General features: G+C 43.7%; 1 protein-coding gene across 3 annotated transcripts in view; it reads left to right on the top strand.

The window, feature by feature from the left end:
* The first annotated feature begins 8,357 nt into the window (after window positions 1-8,357).
* Window positions 8,358-27,170, top strand: part of AP2A2 (adaptor related protein complex 2 subunit alpha 2) — a 106,818-nt gene continuing 88,005 nt past the window's right edge. For all 3 annotated transcript variants that reach the window (XM_074997841.1, XM_074997840.1, XM_074997842.1), the window contains exon 1: window positions 8,358-8,495. In XM_074997841.1, the coding sequence (XP_074853942.1) occupies window positions 8,429-8,495 (67 nt within the window). In that variant the 5' untranslated portion in view covers window positions 8,358-8,428. The remainder of the gene's footprint in view (window positions 8,496-27,170) is intronic.

Here is a 27,170-nt window from a genome sequence, read left to right as displayed (position 1 = left end):
TCCATAATACACCCAAGTCTTGAATACTGCATGCAGATGTGATCCTCGCAACTCAAAAATGGGTATGTTGGCATTGGAAAAGGTTTGGAAGAGGAGAACAAAAAATATTAGGAGTATGGAACAGCTTCCATATGAGGAGAGATTAAGAAAACTAAAATTTTCAGCTTGGAATAGGTGAGGTTATGATAGCAATGTATATAATCGTGACTGGTGTAGAAAAAGTGAATAAAGAAGAGTTATTTATTCCTCATAATACAAGAACTAGGGGTCACCAAATGAAATTTGTAGGTAGCAGGTTTAAAACAAATAATTCACATAAAGCATGAACAGTGAGAAGTGCTGTGGCACCTTATAGACTAACAGATATATTAGAGCATAAGCTTTTGTTGGCAAAGACCCATTTCATCAGATGCAGCCCTACTCCCCAACCCCTCAAGCCACACAGGAATGGGCCAGACAGCAGGTCTGGGGCTAGAGCCCCCACTGTGAAGGCCTCTGTGGCAATGCGGGGCTGGGACTGGAGTGCCCCATGAGCCTCCACCATGGCATAGGGCTGGGGCCCCTGCTGTACAAATCCCTGCCATGTGGCTGGGGCTGGAGTCCTCTCCCTGCCCCGTGGAGGCTCTGCTGCAGTGTGGGGCTGGAGCCAGAGCCTCCATCACGGAGCACTGCAGAACCCATTGCAGGTTTGTTTCTCTCCCCACACTCCCATGGGCTGGGGGTGGGTGTGTGGGTTCTGGGCAGGAGAGAAGGTGCAGGAGCAAACTGAGAGTGGGTGTTTGAGGTCTGGGTGTGAAGGAGGGTGCAGGAGTGGGCTAAAGGTGGGTGGTCTGGGTGGGAGGGAGGATGCAGGAATGGGCTGGGGTTTGGGGATTTGGGTGGGAGGTAAGTCAGGGAGCGGGGAGTCAGGAGTGGGCTGGAGGTGAGAGATCTGAGTGAGAGGGAGGGTACAGGAACATGCTGAGGGTGGGGGTCTGGCAGGAGCAGGGTGGGCGAGGGAGGATCTGGGCAGGAGGGGATGTAGGAGCAGAGGGGGATGGTCTGGGCAGGAGGAGGGGGCAGGAGCAGGCTGGGTGAAAGGCAGGGTGCTTATCTCCCTGGAGTGTTGTCGCAGCCCCTTCCCTCAGCCGGTGGTGGCCCCCTACTCAGGGCTTGTGGCAGTTCTGTGCTCCAGGCTCCCTGCTCAAGGCTGGCAGCACCTAATGCAGGGGCAACTGGTGCCTGCGGCAGGAGGGGATCGGGGTGACTATTGCCTATGGGAGGAGTTGGCACAGGTGGGACTGTTGCCTGTGGGAGGAATGATGCAGAGAGGGTCACCTAGAAGGGCAGATGGGAACACCCTGTTGAACAGTGTTGGTGGGAACACAGCAGGAGGGGAGTGCACACCCCCTAGGGCTGCTACCAGTCTTTGGAGGGAGGCAGGGGCTAGTGTGCAGCACCCAGAGAAGCTCCATTGCCCACTTCGCCCCAGGCTCCTCCCTGGGTGGGTTGGCTGCCCAGGAATCGTGTCTCATCCTGGCTCGCCCCTTCCACGTGCCAGGAGCAGGGACTGTGAGTTTCAGCCACAGTGGGCCACTGGGAGAGCAGGAGGCTGCCAGCGGCCAGTCTGCACCCAGGGCGGTGTCCGGCCAGGGTGGAGCTGCTTGGAAGCAGTGTAAAACCTGGCCATGTGTGCTCTCTTCTTTCACTGCCCTTAGTCCATGATCACAGAGCTAAGTCTCGCCTGGCCTGTGAACTCAGTGCCAGTTACCTCCCCTCCCACACCCGAGAGATCACTCCACTGCCAACGTGCTGAGGACTAGACTAGCTGCCTTACCAAGCCAGGAGCTCGCTGGCTGCCATTGTTGCCTGACACCAAGCTTCTTGACAATGCCTCCACACAGGCACCAGTCACCCCTGTTCCCATCCTGCCACAGACACCAGTCGCCCCAACCCCACTCCTGCTGTAGGTACCAGTCACTCCTGGCCCCTCCTGCTGCAGGCACCAGTTGCCCCTGCCCCACCAGCACATAAGGGCAGATACTGCTAATATTAATAACATGTTTGGTAGTGTCAACTTATCCTCCCAGGGTATTTTGACCCAAAATCAGCAAACTTGCACAGGTAGCCTTAGTGGAGTTGGCCACTAGGTGACACTGTCTTCTTATGAGTGGAAGTTAGATCAAGACATCATTTGACAAACCTGTTTAAAATATTATTGAATTTATCTTCTGTGTAATTGGAAGTTAAGTACCTAAATCGTAAGTGTGAAGCTTCAAAAGGAATTAGACCCGTTGTCAAGTGTCAAGGTCTGATTTTAAAATAAAATAGTCTTTGATCTACGGAAAAGGACAGTTTCTTCTCTCTGTTTAAGTTTGCACGTAAAAAGAGGCCAAATCGACTAGGAGACTGTCTTGATGTAATAATCTGGAATACAAAATACATCTCTTTGAAGTACATTAGGCTGATTAGCATTTCAGAGGATCGCAGAAGAGGGAGCTCTGGAAAGTCCAGACTTCAAGAGGCTTGCCAAAAACACGGGATTGTTTTTCTCTCTAGATTGGAATCTTAGCATCATCTTCTATAGTTTAATTCATTTCTTGACTCAAGGAGGATTAAAGACACAAGGCAGAGAAGAAGGAAGTCTTAATAAATTTGGTGAAGTTGCTATCACCTGGAAACAGTTTTGAGATTGCAAGGGAGATTCAAAGAACTTGTAAAAGAGACAGGGCATCACTACAGGAAAAAACCTAGATTTCTAGGAGGGTTGGGTTAGTTATATGCTGCCTTTGAATTATCCTGTGAGAACAGGCAGGCCATTGACCAAATAAACTATGGGTCAGACTCTGAAAAGTCTTATAGGAAGACAGAGGAGAGGAGCATAAATTCAGACCCAGCTTGTGCCACTGTTGCTTCCCTGTCCATCCCTTTGGGAGTGTTGCTGCCTTAAGGAAGGCACATAACCAGGCATAGCCCTCTGAAACAGTGCTGGTGCGCAACAGAATGTTCTGCCACCACATAAAGAATGTGCTGTTGTGGACTTTCCAGTTTTTGCCTTCTTGATGAAACTCACCAGAGGGGCAGCAGTGTTAGTCTGTATCCACAAAAACAATGAGAAATCCTCTGGCACCTTAGAGACTAACAGATATATTGGAGCATACGCTTTCATGGGCAAAAACCCACTTCAATCTGATGTTGTGGGTCTTAGCCCATGAAAGCTTATGCTTCAATATATCTGTTAGTCTATAATGTGCCACAGGACTTCCCATTTTTATGACACTCAGGAGATTGTAAAGGTATGCACTAACCCCAATTCTGAGTTTAATAAACATGGATTCAAGGAAACTATCATATTTCCTGTCACAGCTGTAAATAATGAATTATGTTGCTCGTTCTGCTGGTTTGGTGGTCTTTGCTGTAGCCAGACAAAATCTCCCCCTTACAAGCCAGCTTGCTCGCTTGCCCCCCCCCAACTGAGAAGCACACAGGGCACGGAAACGGCTGCTGACAGCAGTCTTTGATGCCCTCATTGAGGCCCAGATGTGCTATCTTATCGTGACCCTGAGAAGCAGAAAGTACAGATAGAAGGCTAACAGGCCAAACTGTCAACATGAGAGCGGGGGGGGGGGACTCTCAAGAAATCACCTCAGCTGGCATTGATGGATATGATGACCACACAACCATCCCAGAAGGGGAAGTGCCCCGCCCACACAAAAAGAATGTCCTGTACTCTCAAATTGCTTATCTTCTGTCTTACAAGTGCAAATTAAGTAAGAAATGCCCTTGTAACAAACTGGCGTCACAAAGACAGACCAGTATGATCTGGCACCATAGATAAGAAAGGGAATACGTAACCCAAAAGGGGTATAAAAGATGGGCCCAGCAGAACTCTAACTTTGAGTGCATTCCACCAACTACCTGCTGGTCGGGTCAGGTTTTCGCCTCCCGAGGTCCACAACTGGGGACGCCCAACCTCGTATTCGTCTTTCCGCGGAATTGAGTGACCAATCCAGCTTGGCTACGCTGGTATCAAGAGACGCAGAGAGCGTAAGATACACCCATGCTAGGCCTCCGACTTTTTTTGTGTACAGCTAAAGAATTAGAGCTCTGTAACTAGATGTCGTTGTGTCAAGATATCATTGTGTTAGATGGTAACAGATATCTTTATATTGGATTGTAACGTAATTTGTTAACACCTGTACTTTGCTAGCATATAAGAAGTAAACACTAGCCTTTTGTAACCGCACGCTTATAACTGTAGCTTAAATAAACTTGTAACTAGTTAAGCTCTGAGCCTGACCCGGTTATCCTTTTGTCACTGCAACACAGCCGGCACAACAAAAAGAACTTTAACCATTTGGTTACTACAGCCTGGCCGTGGGTGAGAGTGCTAGGAGCTGCCTGCTCTAACAGTAAAAAAAACTGGCTTGTTTAGGACCCAGGGGGGTACCTCACCGCACATTACCCGGCCACTGGCTAACATTTGCGTAGCAAGATTGTTGTTTTAGTCTGTGCAGATGTAGAGGTGATTGTAAAATCACTACAGTGGATGTTGTTATCATAGGGCTTAAGTTTGGGAGAGTAGTACTCAGAGGAAGATGCCTGTGTGTGTCACCTTTCAGTGTGGGGGGACTGCTGCACTGCAGCCACCACACGGTTCTTGATGGTTTAGAGCATGGGTGTCCAACCTTTTGGCTTGCCTGGGCCACGTTGAGTGAAGAGGAATTGTCTTGGGCCGCATATAAAATATATAATATAGTTAATGTATATAAATCACATAATAATGTTAAAAGTTTATCATCTTGTGGGGCCACATTACTAGCTGTCCAGGGCCGCGGCTTGGACGCACCTGGTTTAAAGGCTCAGGTCCAATGGCATGGGATCCCCTACGACTGGAAATCTGCTGTCTTCTGCAACCTTCGCAGCCATTATAGCATTACCCTTGCTGTCATTTGCCCTTTCTGCTGTTGAGGACTTTTAGGATCATTCTTTGTCTGGACCCTCCCCGTTGACCTTGCCACCATGGATCACTCTCAGGTTCATTGGAACACACAAGCCCGCTCACCACAACAAGGTGATGCTCGGAGGAGTGGGGGATGTTGTTAGCCTTGTCTGTGATATCAGCAGAGAAACCAAGGAGTGAACTGTTCGGCAAGACGAATTATTCTTTCATCACTACAGGTGGTCTATCCATTTCAAGGTTGATTTGCTGAGGTTATGTAGAAGAGGATTGCTCTTCTGCCTGTGTTATGTCTGCAGAGAGGATTTCAATCTGCAGCTTAGTCACACTGGCCAATTAACAAATATTTAACTTAAATAAGGTCTACTTGTTTTCTTTAGACTTAGTCAGGAAATGTAGGTTATTGTTTCCTTTACCCTGTGACATTAATGTGTAGGTAGGATGAGCCAAAGCCAGAGGAAACATCTAGCAGTCAGACAAGAAGAAATTGTACATAATTTGAGTTATTTTCATTTGCTGTTTGAGTTTGACCTGTATAAAGAGCTGATTTAAAGAACAGCTCAAAGGAAAATAATTTCCAGTGCACAACAGCAACTAACTGTATTGGGTGTACATATGCCAAGAAGTATGATACATGTTCTTGAATACCATCTAGCACTTTGTCTATTAAGTACTGTGCAGTCTGTCTTATCTGGCATATTAGGATTGACTGGCATTTTAGGGTTGACAATTAATTGAATATTCTGGTTAACTGAGTGTTATACTTTACCAGTGGAATACCAATTTTCAAAGAATTAGAATACAATAAAATGAATAAAGTATAAAATAATATACATGTGCTCATCAATCCAATTATCATTCTGCATTGCGGAGTGATTAGTTTCTTGTAGCAATTAGATTTATCCAGGTGAAGTTTTCTGTATAATAGGTTATCTTCAGGGCTGGATTAACTCTTCTGGGGGCCCAGGTCTATGAGATTTTGTGGGACCCTGTAGGTGCTGGTGTGGCACCAAAATGAAAAGATCAGTGTGTGTGGGAGGGAGCTGTGGCAGGGGCACCATTTCAGATTTGGTGGGGGCAACCTGTGCATGCCACCGTAGTGGAGGGACAGAGGGAGGTCACGGGAGAGAGCAAAGTGGGGACAGTGGCTTCAGCAGTGTTACTGAGCATGCTCAGTATAAGCCAAGCAGCAAATTGGGGAGTGAGTGTGGGGGGAGAGAGACACTGTCCACCCTCCCTCACACACATCATCTCTTTCCAGGGGTTGCTAAGGCACTTGAAAACTCTAGTTTTTGGCAGATAACTTAGCAATTAGCTGACAGGCAGACTGTATCTAATTCCCATATAAAAGAAAGAAAATTAAATAAATACTAGATTCTACTCATCTCTAATAATAACATATTCTGACATCTTGTGGCAAGTCACTTAAGGCACAGATTAGGCTTAAAATTTTAATGTGTATTCTTACTCCATTACAAACACTGTGGAGAGAGACATATATGCAATTAGGACTCCTGGGCTGTATCTCTGCTTTGGGAAGGGAGTAGGGTGTAGTAGCTCAGAGCAGGGAGCAAATACTTCCAGGTTCTGTATAAGAACATCAGAATGGCTATAATAGGTCATATCAATGGTCCATCTAACTCGGTATCCTGTCTTCTGACAGTGGCCCATGCCGAGTGGTTGAGAAGGAATGAACAGACAAGCCTCAGACAGGTAGCCCTGTTAGTATGTATCTTCACAAAACAGAAAAGCAGTCCTGTTGCACCTTACAGACTTTCAATATTATTTATTAGGTGATGAGCTTTCGTGGGACAGACTCATTTCTTCATATCTGGAGAATACTGATAATAACTGAGAGGAACAGAATTTTAAAGAAATAGAAAAAAAATGAGGAAAAAACCTGACAAATCATCTAGATAGGGTGGAAGAAGGGGTGGGGCTGGGGGTGGGGTAAAGAGAGAAGTAAAAAATCTCTGCAAGTGTTTATGAAGAATTATGAAGTGATCTATCCCCAGCCACTGATTTCCAGCTCCTGGCAAAAAGAGGCACCATCCCCCTGCCATCCTGGCTAGCAGCTACTGAGGGGCGTATCCTTCTTGAACGTATTAGTTCTCATTGGAACCCTGTTGTAATATGGGCCTGTCTACCATTCCCCAGGCAAAGAGTTCCACAGGTTGACCATGAAGAAATATTTTTTTTTCTTTTTAAATCTGTTGCCTTATAAATCTTATTGGCTGACCTGCTTGTGTTAAGTTAGTGAAGGAATAAATAACATTTCCTTATTCAGTGATTTGAATATTGAAAAGGTTTAAGGATTCCAGATATTGTGAAAACCACAGAGTCACTCAATCAAACCATCAAATGTATTGGGCCAATTGCATACCTAAAATAGATTTTGCAGCCATTGACATTGGTCCCTGTCCTCACTGCAGAATGTCAACGGGACCACTCCTCTCACGGACATTCTTTAGTCCTTGTGGTTTGCAAGGAGTTTCCTGGTCGACGCTGACCCCGGAAAGTGCACATGCATGAAATGGCGCCCTGGAAGATCAAACCTAAGCGTTCGATCTTCCATGGCCTGTGTAGACCTAGCCTTAGAAATTTCAGTTCAGTGTCAACTTTATTACAAGCACCTTGAGTGACTCTAGCAAGTCACTTAATCCCTCAGTTACCTGTCTATGAAATTGAGATAATTATTCTTCCATCTTTTTTCTTCCACCATTTACCGGCTCTTATCTATTTAGATTATAAACCCTTTGGAGCAGGAACTCTTGCTACTGGCACATGAGACACAGGGACCCATCCCCTAAACACTGGTTGGGTTCTCCAGTTGCTGCTGTAATAGTAATAAATAAATACATGAATAAATAAATATAATACTGGTGATTTTGTGTCTGGTGCCAGAAAGACAAGGCAAGGTAATAGCTTTTATTAGACCAATAATGGTGAAAGGGACAAGCTTGCCAGCCCCACAGAGGTCGCCTTTAGCGCTGGATGCCACGCTCAGGTTATCAGTTACCACTATTACACTCCCTAACAGCAACGAAGGGTCCTGTGGCACCTTATAGACTAACAGAAAAGTTTTTTGCTCAAAACTTTTCTGTTAGTCTATAAGGTGCCACAGGACCCTTCGTTGCTGTTACAGATCCAGACTCACACGGCCACCCCTCCGCTATATTACACTCCGGTGTCCCCACCCTGCAATCGGCTGCCCTCCTCTGGAGCGGGCGGGAGAGACTGTTACTATTAACCAGCTCCCGCCTCCTTGACCTTCCCACTCGCCACGCAGCAGGGGGCGCTGCTGGCCCCTTTCTCCCCTCACGCCGCACCCCCTTCCTCCGCCGCGCCTGACCTTGTTTTGCCTGCGGGGCGGCTGGGCGGTCCGCGCCTGCGCTCCCCGGCAGAGGCTGAAGAACTGGAGCGCGGAGGCGGCAGTGGTTGTAGCGGTTCTGTTTTGCTGAGGGCTCTGGGCTCCGCTGCTGGGCCGAGATGCCGGCCGTGTCGAAGGGAGACGGGATGCGGGGCCTGGCGGTCTTCATCTCCGACATCCGCAACTGTGAGTGCGGCCGGGCCCGGGGGCTGAGCCGGGAAGGGGCTGCTGGCGTGGCGGGGGGGAGTGGGAGAAGCAGGGGCTGATTCGGGGGGGGGCAGCGGGGGAAGTAGGGGTTGCCCTAGTGGGGGGCTGGTTCCGACGGGGGAGAAGGAAGGGCTGCCTTAGCAGGGGAGGGGGCTGATGGGGGGGCGCGAGAAGAAGCAGGGGTTGCCCTAGGGTTATTCATGGGGGGGGAAGCAGGGGCTGCCTTAGTGGGGGGGCAGATGAGGGGAGAGAAGAAGCGGGGGCTGCCCTAACGTGGAGGTTTTTTTCGGGGGGGGAGGGGGGAGAAGAAGCGGGGGCTGCCCTAACGTGGAGGTTTTTTTCGGGGGGGGAGGGGGGAGAAGAAGCGGGGGCTGCCCTAGCGTGGGGTTTTTTTTCAGGGGGGAGGGGGGAGAAGAAGCGGGGGCTGCCCTAGCGGGGGGGGTTGTGGTGAGTTGAAGTCAGGAGGCAGAACGCAGGGGTTCTGAGGGGGAAGGGGCTTGTTTTGTATGAGGAAGGCAGCTGTGTGACCCTGTTTTATGTGAGGTGTATTTGGGAGCCTGGGTGCTCAGGGGATAAACTAGTCTCTATGGGTGTGCTTGGTGGGTTTCTATGAGGGTGGTGCTTCTACGTAAGTGAGTGTCTCTTGCCCTTTTCCCTGATTACCCCTTCCCCATCCCCCATCATCACCACTTGTTTTGAAATCTGCAAGTTCTGCTGTGTCCTGCAGCTTCCTTTTTGTTGATTTGTAGTGAAGGTGATAATCTCATTCAGTATCAGAGAGGTAGCCCTGGTAGTCTGTAGCTTCAAGAACAAGAAGAAGTCTTGTGGCACCTTATAGACTAACAGATATTTTGGAGCACGAGTCTTTGCCCATGAAAGCTTATGCTCCAAAATATCTGTTAGTCTATAAGGTGCCACAAGACTTCTTGTTAGTCTCATTCAGGTGATGCTTAGTACCTGGTTTTGATTGTTTGTGTAAAATGTGGATTGAGAGCTCTCATTCACCCCATAGAAAGAAAGAAAAAAGCAGTCAAGTAGCACTTTAAAGACTAGCAAAATAGTTTATTAGGTGAGCTTTCGTGGGACAGACCCACTTCTTCAGACCTTAGCCAGACCAGAACAGACTCAATATTTAAGGCACAGAGAACCAAAAACAGTAAGCAAGGAGGACAAATCAGCAAAAGATAATCAAGGTGAGCAAATCAGAGGGTGGGGGGGAAGATCAAGAATTAGATTGAGCCAGGTATGCAGATGAGCCCCTACCCTGACTCAGAAAGTTCCCATCACGATTTAAACCACGTGTTAATGTGCCGAATTTGAATATAAAAGCCAGCTACTTGACTGCTTTTTGTTTGGTAGTGTATAGACTAGCACGGCTTCCTCTCTGTTCCCATAGAAATAAGTGCTCCATGCATTGTGATTCTGGCCTTGTTAGAAGGTAAAGGTGGTGATAATGGAATTTAAGCCTGTGTTTTTTTATTTAATTTAAATAGGTACAGCACCCTCCCATCCCCAAGCAGCCCCTATGGACACACTTAAATCTATTTTACTGTAGAGCTGTATCTGTTTAGCTTAATTCAGAATGTTACTGAATTAAAGTAAGGCATCAGTTGGAGGCCAGTTTAATTTTGCTCACATGGAACATTTTGTGCCTGTCCGTTGACTTTTAAAAAGTCTGGCTTTTAAAAAAATCTGTTTTAGTTAGACACATGTAACATGAGCATGGAGCTTTTGTTCCTAATCTTTGGAAGATTCAGGGTGAGGTGAAGAGTCATGAAAACTGCAACTGGGTGATGTCAAGGGAGTGGTGTGTGTGAGTCAAAGGGAAACACATGCTGTAGTGTGTCTGATAAAGGGACAACCTGGGGGAGGAGGGGGGTGCATGTTAATAAAAAGTCTGAATTCTTGGAGTTCTTTATGTGACCTTGGAATTGGATATATACTAAGCACAAAGGTAACTCTTTTTAAAATGTTTGCAGTCAAATATTGGATGTTCATGAGGACTCCTGGCCAGTCATTGTTAGGCAAATATTCAGACACAATGATTTTAAATAAAGCATAATAACAACGTTGGTAGAACTTACAATAAATTTATCTGACAGTGTTATTTTAGTATTCCCCCATAATGAGCTAATGGGATCATTGAACGAGTTTATCATGATCTTTGACTATATTTAATTCTCTTAAGATATAGAGACATCAAGGGATTGTAACTTGTGCTACATGTAGACAGATTAGGGGAGAAGCAATGGTTTTTTTTTTCCACTATAGAATTGCACAAAAGTACAATTCCATGACTGGAAAAAATTAGACTTTGCCTGTGGTTAGTGAAGATGACCAAAACTCTAGGGCAGGGGTAAGCAAACTTTTTTTATATTGGGCCCCACTACTTGTACCTGCAATTAAGTGTCCCCTACCTCTGTAATGTAATCCAAACAGACAGAAATTTGTTATATTCATGTGAAGAAAAGACCTTTTAATGTATAAGAAAATAAAGATGTAGAATGCAAAAACTTTTAGTTGGTATGTCAATATGAATACACATACATAAAAACAGTAACATTCAACATTTAATGAGATGGATGACCCTGAGATCTGGCAGCCAATCATGCTGCGCCCTTCTAATGAAATTTCATACCCCCTTCAATGGGGTCATACCCCACTTTGTGCATTCTGGCTCTAGGGAACCTTGATAACTAAAAAGATGGCTGTCATTTCTGCAGCTGTCATGATCCATACTGATGATAAGAATCTCAAATATTGTCAGCCATTGTGTAGTTTTCAAGGATGCAGCAGAAACAAAACCCTCTATACTTTATGCTATGAAGACGAAATGCAGAGAGTAGTAATGGAAATAGGGGGTGGAAAAATGACTCACTGGGAGTGTGGATAAAGGTGAAAATAGAAGCAACATCATCATCTAGTAAACGTGGATTTATGTATTATATAAACAAGACAATGAGCAACTTGTTGCATGGAGGCATTCTTCTCCACTTGTAGGCTAAAAAGATGGTGTAGTGCTTAGGCCCTTAGCCTGGGACTTGAGGACTTCTGTTCTTCATAAAGATTTGTTGTAATAGCTCACACTGAGAACATGTAACATTTTCCTTTTCATCTGAATTAGTAGACAAGAAGAAAAATCAGGCTGGTGATAATGGGCCCCCGAACAGATAAAACATGCAAAAGAAAATTAATGGTCACATTAAGCTTTCCATACATGTTAAGTTTGGCTCTTGAAGAGTGGGTTTATCCCATAAAAGGGCATCACCTAATAAATCCTTTTTTAGTCTTTGAAGTGCTACAGGACTTCTTTTGTTTTGGGCTCTTGAGTTAGGCCTGTTACTTTTGTGCAAGGATTTGAGTTTGGACACTATATCAGTAGTAAGTAGGAGAAACCTGAAAAGTGTAAGTGTCTTTGTAATACAGTAAACCCTCGAAATGAGCAATTTCAAATTGAGTTTAACTCGCCTTAATGCGATTTAAGTGCAGCTCAAAATCCTGCTCCCTCTGGCCCTGGCTCAGTCCCCCCAGCCCTGCGTGATCTGGTTCAACCCCCACCCCCTAGCTCTGCTTACCACCCTCAAACCCCACTCCAGCTCACCACCCCCACATGCAACCCTGGTTCAAACCCCCCCTTTTGCGGCTCCAGCTCAAACCTCTGCCCCAGTTCAAACCCTCAGCAACCCGGCTCACCACCTGAGCACAGTGCTAGCTCAACGCCCCCACCCCCCAAACCACCAGTTCAAGTGCTCTCCTGTGCACAGCTTTCACTTAACTCCACTGCAGCCCTAATCCACCCCAGGCTTAACTCTCGCCAGCTGCCTCCCCAACCCCAGGACTCACCTTTCAAAAAGAGCTCCAGGTGCTCCTGCTGCTTCTCTAGCTGCAAAACGTGTGTTCTGCAGGGCAACCCCCCACCCCAAAATTTATGTGAAGTTTGAGGTACATGAGGGCATGTTGGGAACATAACCTTCACATAACTTTAGGAACTACTGTATTGTGAATCAAGTCTGTGTGCCAGGAAAGTGTTGGGATGTGAATAGGCAAACCCCTTGAGGGTCACCAGTCTTAGAAGCACCTGACTAAAGAGAAACAAAAAGTCCTTACTTATATTTGCTGAATGAGGGATACTGGCAATATGTGATTTTGTAGTAAAATCAGTACAATTTACCCTCTTGTTCTTTAGACAAAATCATACTTACTGTACAGATGCTGCTATAAAGTAACTGAGCTTATTATTTATACTTAATTCATCACAACAATACTGATTCTGTATGAAAGCTTTAGTGACTTTCTGTTGCAACTTTCTGTAGTATATCCACCATCTGCCTTCAGCATTTAAAACCAGGATAAATGATTGTCCATTGAATGCTTTATCATTTGTTTTGCTACTAATAAGAAAAATGTAATACAAAATTGTGTAATGCAAATGAAGATTGCCTTGGAAAATAAAACAGTAATCACCTTAAGTATTTTTAAGATATAACTTTTCACTGTGGAATAAAATAGAAGTTGGTGCAATAAATTGCTCTCTCACCTATCTTGTCTGTTACTTATCGCTGTCAGTTGTAGTAATGTTTGCATAGAGTTGTCCATAGTGTACTTTGTTCTCCATGTTTGGGGTTTTCCAGGTTTAAGTTTTTTTTTTGGTAATCCTTGTCTTTGTGGTTATCACTACAAAAAAGTGTCCTTGCAGTGTGTCCTGAGAACAGCAAAATCTGGGCTCAATTCTTATTCTGGAAGGTAGCTCTGCTGAGGTGGAGAGGCACACTGGAGTGCGTACTTTTCTCTGGATATTGCAAATGTCAGTATAAAAAATATCAAGTATCGGAGGGGTAGCCGTGTTAGTCTGGATCTGTAACAACAGCAACAAAGGGTCCTGTGGCACCTTATAGACTAACAGAAAAGTTTTGAGCATCAGCTTTCGTGAGCACAGACTCACTTCATCAGATGCTGGTCTTGGAAATCTGCCGGCAGATTTCCAAGACCAGCATCTGATGAAGTGAGTCTGTGCTCACGAAAGCTGATGCTCAAAACTTTTCTGTTAGTCTATAAGGTGCCACAGGACCCTTCGTTGCTAGTATAAAAAATGTTTACATTGTTCCTTAGGCATGCAGCTGTGTTAGATTGTGGATGAAACTTGGTTTTGAATTAAACTCTATCATTAGGTCCTACCTATGGAGAGCCTTAAAGATTAAAATCAGGGCTTGGAATTTCAGCTGAAAGTGATCTGGGTATGTGTGGGCAGTGGGGAGCATAATATGTTTGATATTTTTTTTCATAGGCCTTTCTTGTGAAGGATGCAAAGGTCTGTGTGAGCTATATTTTTACCTTCCCTAAATCTTGTACCACAAACAGTGAATTGTAACAGTCTAATCCAGAGGTGATTAGCACAATTCAGTATGGTCAGAATTTCATTTCAGAGGAAAGAACGTAACTTAAGGGCAATGGAGAGAAGATTTTCACACCTATTTCTGCCTGGATATTCATAACTAGAGATGAGTCCAGTAGGATCTTAGGGACTTAAAGTGTCTTAACAAATATAGATGAAATGCTGTGATGGAAATAAAATTGTTGTGATGTTTGAGCATGCATTTTCTTCTCAATATTGTGAGTCTTGTCTTGCTTATGTTCAGTTGTCAGTTCTTCATTCAGATGCAGATAAGCATTATAGTGTTTTAGAAATAGGGATGAGCAAACATTTTGCATGGGGCCCCATTTTTTGTCCTTGCGGTTAGCAGGGGTCCACCCACAGCCCTGGAAGTGAACAGACGTCTCCTGGAAGTGACATGTCTTGCTCCCGTGGTGGCTGTGGGGGTGAGGAGGAGGCAGTAGCAGCTGGAGGAGCCAACAAAAGCTGCAGGGGAGAGAGGCCAACTGCACTGCCAACCCTTATGAAATGCCAAGCCTTCCTGCTTTGTGCACTCCTGCACTAGGATGTTGTTGGCATTGTGTTAAGCAGGGCTCGCACTGCAGGCAAGCCTCCTAGGAGAGGCAGCGTCCTGCCTAACTGAAGCACAGGGTGAACGCCTTCTCCTAGCTTTCATAAAGAAGGGGCTGGCTGGGGTCCCACACACACTCCCTCCAGGCACAACTTGGGCTCACTCCCTACCCCTGCTGACTGCTGCCTTAGCCTCTACACATCCCTTCCACACTCCCCACGTGCCCAGTGCTTGCACCTGCACCCCTTGTCATCGCCTCACAGGGCATTCAGAGAAGCCCAAGCAAAGCTGGGTGCCAAGTACAAGGCTCCCTTCCTGGGCTGGGGGGGACCAGCAGTGATGGCAGGATGAGGCAGGAGTGGGGTGATGCAGCTCACTTACACATGGCTTGCTCTCCTCCTTCACTGCATCTGGTACAGGTCAAGAGCTGTTCAGTTGCAGCCTTTTGGTGCCCTCTTCCTGGCTTTCCTGGGAGGTGTGGCAGGGCTGCAGGCAGCAAGCTCAGGATTCACGTGGAGCAACAGCTAGAGCTACTCTCACACAGCCAGTGGGCTCTGGCTGTGCTAGAGAAGAGGAGGCAGGGCTGGCAAGAGGAGCCAGAGATGGGGGTGGGGGGGGGAGGCCCAGGGAGGCAGCTGAGGCCATGGGGGGAGGCAGGCCAATTGCTCTGTGCTCTCCTTTTGAAATTTTGCACCCCACACTTTGCACACCCTTGTTTAGAGGATAGTGACTTCATCTATTTAGAAGTAGAAAGGTCACGTCATGAGCGAATTGTTGGCAGTGGAGCTTGTGCCACTTTTTAAACTCTTCCAGTAGTCAGAATATGCTGAGTTGTACCATCCTAAGTTTTAAGTCTGTTTTGAAGGGTATAGGATGTTGGTGAATGTCAGTAAGGCTGCATCTACACCCCATTCCCTCTTTGAAAGGGGAATGCAAATAAGGCTAATTGGAAATACAAATGAAGCACTGATTTATATATCTTGTGCTTCATTTGCATATCACAATTTTGAAAGTCTTTTGAGAGAAAAACAGCAGTGTAGATGTGGGTTCTTTTGAAATGGAACACTGGTTTTGAAAGCACCCTTCTTCCTGGAAAAAAACAGTGCTTGTGAAAATGGGGTTTTATTTTAAAGGAACCCTGGCTACATTGTAGTTTCCTTTTCAAAAGACTCTTTTGAAAATGCACTTACGCAAATGAAGCATGAGATGTAAATTGGTGCTTCATTTGCATTTCCAATTTGCCTCATTTGCATTGCCCTTTCAAAAGGGGACTGATTGTAGTGTAGATGCAGCCTAAAGGTTGAACCTCTGTAATGCAGAACTCTCTGGTCTAGCAAACTCCATAATCCAGCATGATTTTAGTTAGCTGGACAACCACTTATCATGGGTACGGCCAAGTTTCATGCGATCCCATACAATTAGTTTACATCCACCAGTCCTGGCTCTGTGATCTGTACTATTGTTAAGCTGTAATTGACCCCTAAATGTCTTCTAATGGTAATGTGCTAGAAAATATTGACCTCCCCTCCTGAAAATTCTCTCGTCTGGCACTGATCAGGTCCCAAGGCTGCCAGATGAGAGAGGCTCAATCTGTATTGTTAGGTTTTGGTTAATTCTACCTAAAAGCAGAGGTAGAAGTGAACAGGTGCACCCTAGTGCACAGCTTAGGCGAGAGCAGGCAGAGCTGCAGTAAAAGTCAGCAGGGAGCTTTTAAAGACCTGGAAGGGACCAGGGTTGTAATAGGGATAGTACCTGGAAAAAAATATTTATTTTAAATTACATTCACCCTCGTTTGTAAGCCAAAGGCACTTGTGATCTTGTGCAAGAAGCCTAATGGCATGTTAGGTTTCAAACTTAACTCTGAAGTTTTTTGACTTGCTTTTTAAGTTTAGGTATTTTTGGTAATACTACTGTCAGTGTCCTTAGAATATAATGTATATTTGTATTCAAGTGGAAGGTTTGCTGAACTATTTTTTCTGTAACCAATTCCTTTCCTGTAATCACAAATAGCATTACTTGGATTTAGTGTGCTTTGATTTTCATTTGATAGTACTTGCAATTCCTGGGTGATGGAGAATAGAGGAGTAGCTGATTTTTTGCAGTTGCCATCATTTATCAGTTGAAGGGAGGCTGTCAATCTCAGGCCTCATAGCATTTCATGGTTAGACACTTGAGTTAATTTTTCTTGGCAAATGACTAAAATCTGCTGGGTTGCTAATGAGACTTTCATATCAGATAAACATATCAATAGATGTTCTTTCTGGTGTTGCATCCCAGATTCTGAAACCTAGCGTGGGGACGTGGGGGAGTGGGTTTCAGATCCTGGGCTCCAGAAGAGGCTCTGGTTTGTGGACATGTGGCAGGCAGTAAGCCTGCCCAAGGCCTTATTGTCCTCCTAGCCAGGAGCCACTGAATCTAAATGCCTCCTGACCAGATCCTGCACCTGGCATCCCACCCTCTCTCACAGCCCAGCTCTGTGCCCTGCTCCAGGTCACAACTCTCCAACCCTCAGAACTCCCTCCTGCACCCGAGACCTGCCCTAGTCATGACTTCCTCCCAGATCCTGTACACCCTCTGACAGCCCTCCACTAGGTCAGAGTCCTCTTGTGCACCCAACCCTGCACCAGATCATAATCCCCTCCTGCCCTATGTCACAGACCAAATCCTCTGCACCCCATTCTTGGTCACAACCACCTCCTGTACCTGGCACCCCAATGCCCTGCCTCAGGTCACAATCATCTACTTCACTCAAACTCATTCCAGATCCCACACTCATTTCTGCTCCCATTTCCTTACCCTGTGCTCCCTTCTGCATCCAACCTCCATCTCAGACCCCCTTCACCTCTTTTTGTTAACCTGCAGCCCTTGACCCCTTACCAAGTTCTTGGATTGGGGCCACCCCATCAAAAATTATTGCTCACCTCTGCCTTAGTCTAAGCCCCAGGAGCCTGCATCAGCTGGCATTGGCCAGCCATGGGTTTTTAATTACAGAGCAGACGTACTCCTGGAGATTAGGCATGCAGATTGCTTTGTTGTCTCTATATGCTGTATTATAAATGTATTTACACTCCCCTTCCACATATTTGTGTATTGGCTTAAATCTTTCTATCTTTAGGTTTCATTGTAAAGTATGCTGAGTGGTATCTCTTCCAAATTGCATGGGTCTCTTTATTTTGTGTGCACTGTCAGGATATAAAAAGTTTTTTTTCCTTTGAGGGAGATAGAGTTAAAAAAATAAACTAGCTGTTGAATGTCACTTGAATAAATAGTTTTGCTTTGTACCATGAGCAAACTTATCTACTGCTACTAAAGTGCAAAAGGAACTTCTTTTCTAGACTCAGTATTTTTCTTTCTTTATGCTCTCCCTGTTTTTGTATTTTTTTTTTTATTTTGGTCATGGTGGTGGAGGGGAAGAGGGCAAAACGCCCTATTGTACGCACCTGTGCTGCAGAAAGTTCCAGTAATGATTAATTTCTGTGCTAGACTTTGTTCTTAAGTATCAGAGCCACTTAATTGAAAATGTTGGTAGGTATGTCTTTTACAATAGAAAGAACAATGGTAGAGATGTGGGAGAGCAGGTTAGTTAAACTGAAATCTAGCTTTTTTCCTTTAATGTTGCCGTTGTTAAAGTACAAAATGGCAGAAAAGCCCTTTTTAGGGCTAGCCTCTGCTCTCAGACAATGTAAGAGCTGCTGACATTAATGCTTGTCTTCACTTCTGCATCTTTTTTTCCCTCTTCCCTCAAACACCAAACTTTCTCTTGGGTTAAGTAATCCCTGGAATTGCAAAAAGTTCATTTAATCTCTGTTAGTGATGTGATTGCAGCCCTCAATATTCACCAGTTTGCCTGGAAACAACTTAGATTCCCTTCTCCCTACTGTATTTAAAGAAAACAATCTGTAATTGAAAAAAAAATCACATATCTTACATTTTTATAATAGCTTCAGACCGTGGATTTATATTTGAATTGGCCAAACTCTCAAGCCAGCTAATATTAATGTTGTCATGTATTGTTTTATATGTATTTTAGAAATCAAAGTGAATTAGGGCATTGTAAAAACAGTTTTCAGTTGCTTATAACTACTCAATTTTAATGGCTTAGGTTCATATTTTCCATGCAAGATGACTTTTGGGGAAAACTTGAGGAGAAAAATTAAGCAGCATTGAGAATTAACTTAAGGATTTTTTTTCCAATATTAATTTTTTAAAATACTTCTGAGAAACTTTAGCACCTTTTGTGACTGGGGGACAGGGTGTTGACGTTGAATTTGCAGATGCCATTTATTGTCTGTGCAGTCCACTCAAACTTGACTTCAGCCTCTGAAAATTGCTGTTTACCTGTACATATTTGCTCAAAAATTCTATTTCTTGCTACCTGGACCTCTGTGCTCTGGGCTTTCCTCTGCTGGTGCTGAGGAGTAAGCTGCAGTGGAAGAAGAGATGGCTTATGTAGGATGAATGGGAGGTAGACAAACAGTATGCAACCATTACTAGAGTACATTTGTCCAGAATCTGAGGCTGAGCCTTGGATTTCTTAGCTCTATCCTTCCCATGCTGCTAGCGAATAATGTGAAAACTACTGTCTTTTATTTCTTAAGGCTGGTCCACAAAGGATAATAGTCTGCTTTTGCTGGCAGTACTTTACAGGTTCATATTTGTACTATGGCTCTGAAAGTCTCAATCCTGCCATTGATCTATGGAAGGTTCAGTATGATTACCTATGATGATTTGTTTTCAGTTTGCTTAACTTCTTTTTAAAAGAAATGTATACAAAAGACCACATTAAAAAGTCAGTAAAATATCACACTTGAGATTAGAAAAGAATTAAGTTGTCTGCAGCCTTAATTTACCTCCTTATGGATATGCATTATGGTATATTTAATTATATAATCACATGTGATTTTTTTTTTTTTTTTCCAAAGGACTTCTACATTTCCCACTGCAAAGAATGGATGGTCCTTGCTTAATGGTTATTCAGTGTTTTCTAGACATGAAAAGGGACAATGTAGTGGTCCTCTCACAAGCAAATTCTAGGCAGAATCCCAGTGCATGAAATCTTGAATATTACGTGAAATTAAGAATTCTGTTCCTATATCTGCTAAATGTATTCTGTGCACAACATCAGATCCAAATAGATCTTGCAACATTGGAGTCCTTTTACTGGAATAGGTGGGCTGACATAAAAATCTAGTTCAAGAAAATAGTCAATGTACTTTTGAAAACTTACTATACTAAATGTTGCTGTGAATAGTCTTCCTTAAGCTGCTTCTCTGAAAATAATTTAAGGTGATCTCATTGGGTTAGCGTGAGTGCAGCTCCATCAGCACTACCACTAATGGGTAAGTTGTTGTAGGCCTCCCACAGAGGTGTTTTTACTTCTGTTCGGAGACTACAGTAAATGCCCATGATTTCTCTATACTTGCTCTATAGTGGAACTGCAATAGGGGGAAGATTTGCTAAAATTATCATTTTAGGTTCAGCCTTACTGAAAAAAGTAGCCAATTAGGTACTTAGGGGCCCATGCCTCTCTAGTGTCAAAAAAATTAATTTATTTATTAACCCTAAATATCCCTGCAAAACAGGAAAGTATCTCTATTTTATACTTGATGAACCATGACACAGCTTAATCACCAGAGTCATAGTCTGTGGTATAGCTATGAAGTGTACTTTTCTTCTGAGCCCCGATTTGGTGCCTTGCCCATAAGAGTAACTTGCCACAATTAGTTCATATTTCTGTATCCTACCATCTTCACCTCAGTTACTTTTAATTTGGATTCATCCAGTTGTTCTTATATAATGTGGAATCTTCTCTGTTCACTTATTCTGTATCTTACTTGTCAGAGGAGATGCTGAGTCTCCTGTTGCCCTAGCAACAGATTTGAGACTAACATGGCTATTCAAACATCTTCATTTTCTCCCAGGAATCCAGTGCATTGTACGTAGAACTGTGTCATGAAAAACGGAGCTTTTCTACACAGCTAGCTTTCTGAGGACCCATTTTCAGTGTGATTGTGCACTCAGTGTACAAATGTAGTTTTGCAAGGGAGGCCAGTAAGCTGCAAAATGTCTCACTATGCTTGAGAAGGGGCTCTTAATACACAGTTAATGTATTTGAATTTAATTGTCTAAGCAATCTGTCATAAGTGATGTGTACGGAATTTTTAACTCCCCCACAAACCGCCCCCCCACCAAAATTCTGGGGAATAAGAAGCTGGGTCTGAAATGAATTTTGGACTTTTTTAGGATACTAAACATTAAGGTACCAAAGTTGTTCACAGCAGAGCCATCTAATCTCATGGTTGTCGTCTGTTGCTTAAGATTTGGAGAGGGAAGGTGAACTTTGTCTAAGTGTCAAAATAACTTACTGTCTTTTAAAACTAATTCAATCAAGGAGTATATAAGCATCTCCTGTATGCTTTGGTTATATAGCATGCCTAGCTCCTGTCTTGATTTGGCCAGTCAATTTAACAAACTTAACAACTTAAAGTTGTTAAACTTAACAAAATTATTCCATCAAATGTGCTTAAGTCATGACCTGATCCAGATTCAGACTTTGTACTTTCAGTGTTGAAGGTAGTGAATCAACCAAGAAATTACAACACTCCAAAAAGGTAAACATTTACCTCTATTTTTTTTACAAAAGCAGTAAAACAGGAGGTTCATGTTATCCAAGTTATTCATGTAGTCTCTTACCGTCTTTGTCACCTGCAAATATATTTAATAGTGCGATTTTAAATGTTAACTTTTGTTTGGACATACATTTTAGTAGTGATATTTAGGTAACAACTTGAAGTAAACTGAGAACCTTACTTAATACACTGACAAATACCTGGTTACTCTTCAACTGCAGAGATTAAATATAAGGCTGGTGAAGTACTACATTGTAGAGCAGGAGAGGGTTCTTAAGAAGTTGTATTGTCCCTGTCAGTATCTGGTTGTAGCCATGACTATGGGTATGATTTAGTCAGGTAGTTTTGTAAAAGTCATAGACAGGTCATGGGCAATAAATCAAAAATAATGGACTCTGACTTACACTAAACATTCCTGTAATCTATTCTGGGAGGGAAGAAGGTGCCCAGGGATGCAGGGTGGGAAGCTGTTGCTGGAGAGAGAGAAGGCCACCTGGGGCAGGAAGCACTAGCCACTAAGGACCACAATCTATGTGGAGCTGAAGTGGCTACGTAGGCCAGCTGAGGACCTCTGCCTGAAAGGCTGCTGAGGAAGTGGCTGCTCTGGCCTGCTGGGTGCTGCTTCAGCAATATGTGAAGAGACTGTCCATCTAAGCAGCTGACTGCTGGCCCTTGCAGAGGTCAGGGTGGCTGCAGAAAGTCTCAGAATCCATGAATTCCGTTATCTGTGACAGATATGGAGCCTCAGCTATTATTTTTTGCCCTCTCTTGATTGCTGATAGAAAATGGAAATTCAAGGCAGCAAATACCTTTGAAAGAAAATGAACCTGTTACAAACAACTTCTTGCTCAAGATGGCCGTGTCTACACGTGCCCCAAACTTCGAAATGGCCATGCAAATGACCATTTTGAAGTTTACTAATGAAGCGCTGAAATGCATATTCAGCGCTTCATTAGCATGCGGGCGGCAGCGGCGCTTCGAAATTGACGCGCCTTGCCGCCGCGCGGCACGTCCAGACGGGGCTCCTTTTCGAAAGGACGCCACCTTCTTCGAAGTCCCCTTATTCCCATGACCTCATGGGAATAAGGGGACTTCGAAGTAGGCGGGGCCCTTTCGAAAAGGCGCCCCGTCTGGACGCGCTGCGCGGCGGCAAGGCGCGTCAATTTCGAAGCGCCGCTGCCGCCCGCATGCTAATGAAGCGCTGAATATGCATTTCAGCGCTTCATTAGTAAACTTCGAAATGGCCATTTGCATGGCCATTTCGAAGTTTGGGGCACGTGTAGACGTAGCCGATATGTTTTAAAATGCTCCTACCTTTGTCTTAAGGAATTTGTCATTCTGGATATCATAGGTTTTATAGTTGTCAGATGATGCAAGACAGCGAGTAAGAAGATCTGAATAGAACATCTTAATTTCATTAATAGATTTAAGAATAGTAGACAACACATTATGCTACATCTAAGGAATCTAGCATTAGAACACATGACCGCTGAAGTGCTCATTTTATTAAGTTTTGGATGAGAGCCCTGCAAATTTGCAGATATTTGCATCTGCAGATGTCCCCGCCAATTTTAGTAGGTCATTTTTGCAGATACAAATGTGGACATAAATTTAGTATCCTCACAGAGCTTTAGGTTGAAACATTTCATGGAGACCTTCATTTCCTGTTTTATGACCCAGCTAAAACATACAGGAGTTTGGAACTACTTTGTATATGGTTCTTCTGTTCTCCCACCCACACATTTTGTGGGAATAAACTGTGTTGCCATCATTACATGCTAGCTTTGAAATGAGCCCTGATGCACCAAAATCTGGGCCAGGTTAACAGATGCTTTTGCAGATTGTCACTGTGAAAGTGCAGTTTAGCTACATCAACTTCTGCCTTAATGAGGTCTGAGTGAGCTTGTTATAATCCTCAAATCCCTCTGAAAAAGGGCAGTTTAGAAACTGCAGATAGTTAAGGAGACTACATGGGCAAAGCCAGAGTGCTTTTCTTAAATTCAACTGTCATTCTATAAAATAATCTTTTGGAACAATATAATGTAGCGTTGATCATACAGATGTTGCTAGACCATTTGCAAGAGGCTGCATAATTAATGTGTTACTCAGTATTCCAGAAATGTGACTATTTTAATTTTTATTAGTAGGGGAAAAATAACTTTTTGGTGAATAATGCTAAAATGCAAGCCTAGAAACTTTTTGGCTGTTTTTATTGGAGAATATTTTCTTTCAGCTGTGACTTCTGTCATAGAAATTAATGTCTCCTTAAATTAATCTACCAGATGGCGCGAGATGTCATAAAAATAGTTTAGGTTTTCATTTATTATGGTAAATTGGTTTCTCTGAATGTATGAAAGTTGAAAACTTATGTTGGGTGTGGAAGCATTGCATTCTCACTGCAACTAGAAACTCATAGACCAGATTGTTGCATATCCCACTTGTGAGGTGTTGTAGGCTATAGGGCTAACCTGCTTGTCTTTACCTATATGTATTTTCTTATGGTTTAATTACTTGTGTTAGTATAGTAGGCTTATACTGAAGTATTTTTGGTAGGAACACAAGAGACCTACAGGACACATCCTGTATGCTAAGGCAAAATTGGTATTTTTGTCTGGGACCTTTCGCCCAGCTAGCAGAAGACAAATTGCATATATTCAGGAGCTTTGACCTGAATAAATGGTGAGAGAGAGTCTTTTCATGGCATGAAAGTCTTCCAAGAATACCCCCAAATTTAACAGCTACACCCATAAGGACAACAAAAATAACATAGGTAGGCATGAGCTACCATTAATATATATGTACATATGTCTCTAGCCTATGGAGCAAGTGCACCCTTAATAGCCTGGTGGTGAGAAGTTAAATTTGGGCATAGAAGGAGGGCCCATTCACCAAAGCATATAAAACAGTGCCTGGAGCTTATAGTAGGTTAGAGAGGGAGAACTCAGGAAAAGGTAGAAGAGCAGAAGTTAGAATTAGTCTCTGAGCTTCTCTTTCTAATAGTTTGCTAGTTTAATCTAGACTTAACTCAGGTAAGCTAAATTAGCTTCAGTAATCTATTAGCATTAGCTTTTGTGCCTCCCTGTGAGAACTGAGACACCTTGACCTGAACTGGCATGGCATGCCAGAAGCAAGGCTCGTCTCTTATCACCAGGTTATCAAGAACAGGTGTCAAAACAAAAAGCAGTCAAATGCTACTCTTTAAAGTGCTACTTGACTGCTTTTTGTTTTGATAGTGTATAGACTAGCACGGCTTCCTCTTTGTTACTGAGAACAGGTGTGAGTATATTATCCGTCACTTTTACAAATAGTACTATATATCTCTCTCAGGGTATGTCTGTACTGCAGACTTCTTTTGACAGAAGTTCTGTCGACGTATTGTGCGTCCAGACTGCGGTTGGCAGCATTCTCTTGGTATTTCTGTACACCTCATTCTATGAGGAAGAAGGGATGTCTCAACTGCGGAGGAAGGGGATTTTCTCACATTTGGTCCCATGTGGATGGGCCAAATGTTGGAAAATCCTTTCCAACAGAACTGTTGGCAAAAGATACGCAAATGTGTTGTGCAAGTTGTGTATCTTTTGCCAACAGTTCTCAGCAATCTAGACATAGCATTAGACTAATAATACTCTAGTTGTAACCCTGATTTCTTTTACCACTCAAGTAGCAATTTGATTTCTATTTTGTGTATTTAATAACGTTTTTAAATAATTTTATCACAATGTGACCATCTTGTCATATTTGTGGAGTTCCTCAATATATTCTGTGCAGTCTGAGTCTGGTACAAGAACCTTATCCTCTGATCTGTTCAACTGATAAGCCAACACTAAAACTTTCCAAGTTAATAATATTAACCATCCTTAACTCAGAAAGCACCAGCTTCCAAAACAGAAGACATTTCAACTAACTCAGGAGTGAAACCAAACACACATTTGTAAACTTGCACTCAGATATTAAATAGATATTGATGTCTCTGCCTCTTGGGTTTGGTTCAGTTCTTGCTAGCTTTCATTAGCTGTCACAAAAGACTGGAGGATATTGGGGTTCTTTAACTGAAAATAACATGAATCAAGGTAAAGCTTTAAGCTTTCTGTTGATCTAAAACTAGCATTCTAGTCACATCTGTTCATTCAAGTGTTTCCCGAAAGTGAAGTGGAAGACATCTGGCAGCACATTTGAAGAAAACAGGTTGGAAGAAAGGGAGAGGACTCCCCTTAGTGTAGACAGTTCACTGTCCAATTGTAGGACGTATAAAGTGCCTGTCATAGTGTTTCCTGTAAGAGACGCTATCGGCAAGTATAAACAACAAGAAGTTCTGTGACACCTTATAGACTAACAGATATTTTGAAGCATATGCTTCGTGGGCAAAGACCCGCTTCGTCAGATACATAAGGAGGGTCTAAATTTATAGACTTATGGAAAGGAGGGAGTACCAGTCAAGAGGAGGGCCAGAGTTGGCAAGGTCAGTTCAGTCACGGAGGATGTCGTAGAACAATAGAGCTGGAAGAGACCTAAAAAAGCCATCAAGTCCAGTCCCCAATGGGCCCCACTGATGTGGCCCATTATGAGTAGCTAATGTGGAGGTATGACCATCATGAGAAGAGAAACTGCTTTTGTAATTGTCTAGCCACTCCCAGTCTCTGTTCAGTCCATGGTTGATGTTGTCAGATTTGTGAATGAATTGCAGCTCTGCAGTTTCTCTTTGGAGTCTGTGTTTTTGGAGATTTTTTTTGTTGCAGGATGGCTACTTTTAAATGTTACTGAGTGGCCAGGGAGATTGGAATGTTCTCCTACAGGTTATTGTATGTCACCATTCCTGATATCTGATTTGTTTATTTTTTTACGTAGATTCTGTCCAGTTTGGCCAATGTATATTGCAGTGGAGCATTTCTGGCACATGATGGCATATATTAGTAGATGTGTAGGTGAATGAGCCCATGATGGTGTGGTTGATGTGGTTAGGTCCTGTCTTGATGTTGCTGGTATAGATTGGTGAGCAGAGTTGGCAGCAAGGTTTGTTGCAGGAATTTGGTTCCAGATTTAGAGTTACTGTGGAATGGTCTATAGTTGCTGGTGAGAATTTGTTTAAGGTTGGCAGTCTGTCTGTAGACAAGTACTGGTTTGCCTCCCAAGGTCTGTGAGATTGAAGGATTGTTACCCAGGATCAGTTGTTAGATCACTGATGATGCACTGGAGAGGTTTTAGCTGGGGCCTGTATGTGTTGGCCAGTGGTATTTCCTTGTTGGGCCTGTCTTGTAGCAGGTGACTTCTGGGTATGCATCTAGCTCTGTCAGTCTGTTTCTTCACTTCCTTAGGTGGGAACTGTAGTTTGAGAAAAGCTTGGTAAAGGTCTTGTAGACGATTGTCTCTGTCTGAGGGATTGGAACAAATGCCGTTGTGACATACTGCTTGGCTGTATACAGTGGATTGTATGGTGTGCTGTGAATGGAAGCTGGAGGCATGTCTGCAAGTATAGTGGTTCATGGTTTTCCTGTATAGCGTAGTGTTTGTGACCATCATTTGTTTGCACAGTAGCATCCAGGAAGGGATCTCTTGTGTGGACTCATTCCGGCTCTGGTTGGTAGTGGGGTGGAAACTGTTGAAATCCCAGTGGAACTCTTCAAGAGCCTCCTTCCAATGGGTCCAGATGATGATGTCATCACTGTAGTGCAAGTAGAGGAGGGGTGCTAGAGAACAAGATCTGAGGAGGTGGTGTTCCAGGTCAGCCGCCATAAAAATATTGGTATACTGTGGGGCCATGTAGGTGCCCATAGTAGTGCCACTGATTTGAAGGTATAAATTGTCCTCAACTCTGAAATAGTTGTGGGTGAGGACAGAGTCACAAAGCTCTACCACCATTTGTGCCTCAGCCTCACCAGGGAGAATGTATGTAAAAGCATGAAGTTGATCATCTTGTGCGATATTGGTGTAAAGGTCCTCTACATCAGTGGTGGCCAGGATGGTGTTTTCAGGAAGGTCACAAATGAATTGTAGTTTTCTAAGGAAGTCAGTGGTATCTTGAAGAAAGCTGGGAGGGCTGGTGGTGTAGGGTCTCAGTAGAGTCTCCACATATCCAGACAATCCTG

This window comes from Carettochelys insculpta, chromosome 6, assembly GCF_033958435.1.
Source record: "Carettochelys insculpta isolate YL-2023 chromosome 6, ASM3395843v1, whole genome shotgun sequence".
Classification (NCBI taxonomy): Eukaryota; Metazoa; Chordata; order Testudines; family Carettochelyidae; genus Carettochelys; species Carettochelys insculpta.
Note: the sequence above shows the minus strand (reverse complement) of the source record. Positions and strands in the feature narration are given on the sequence as shown.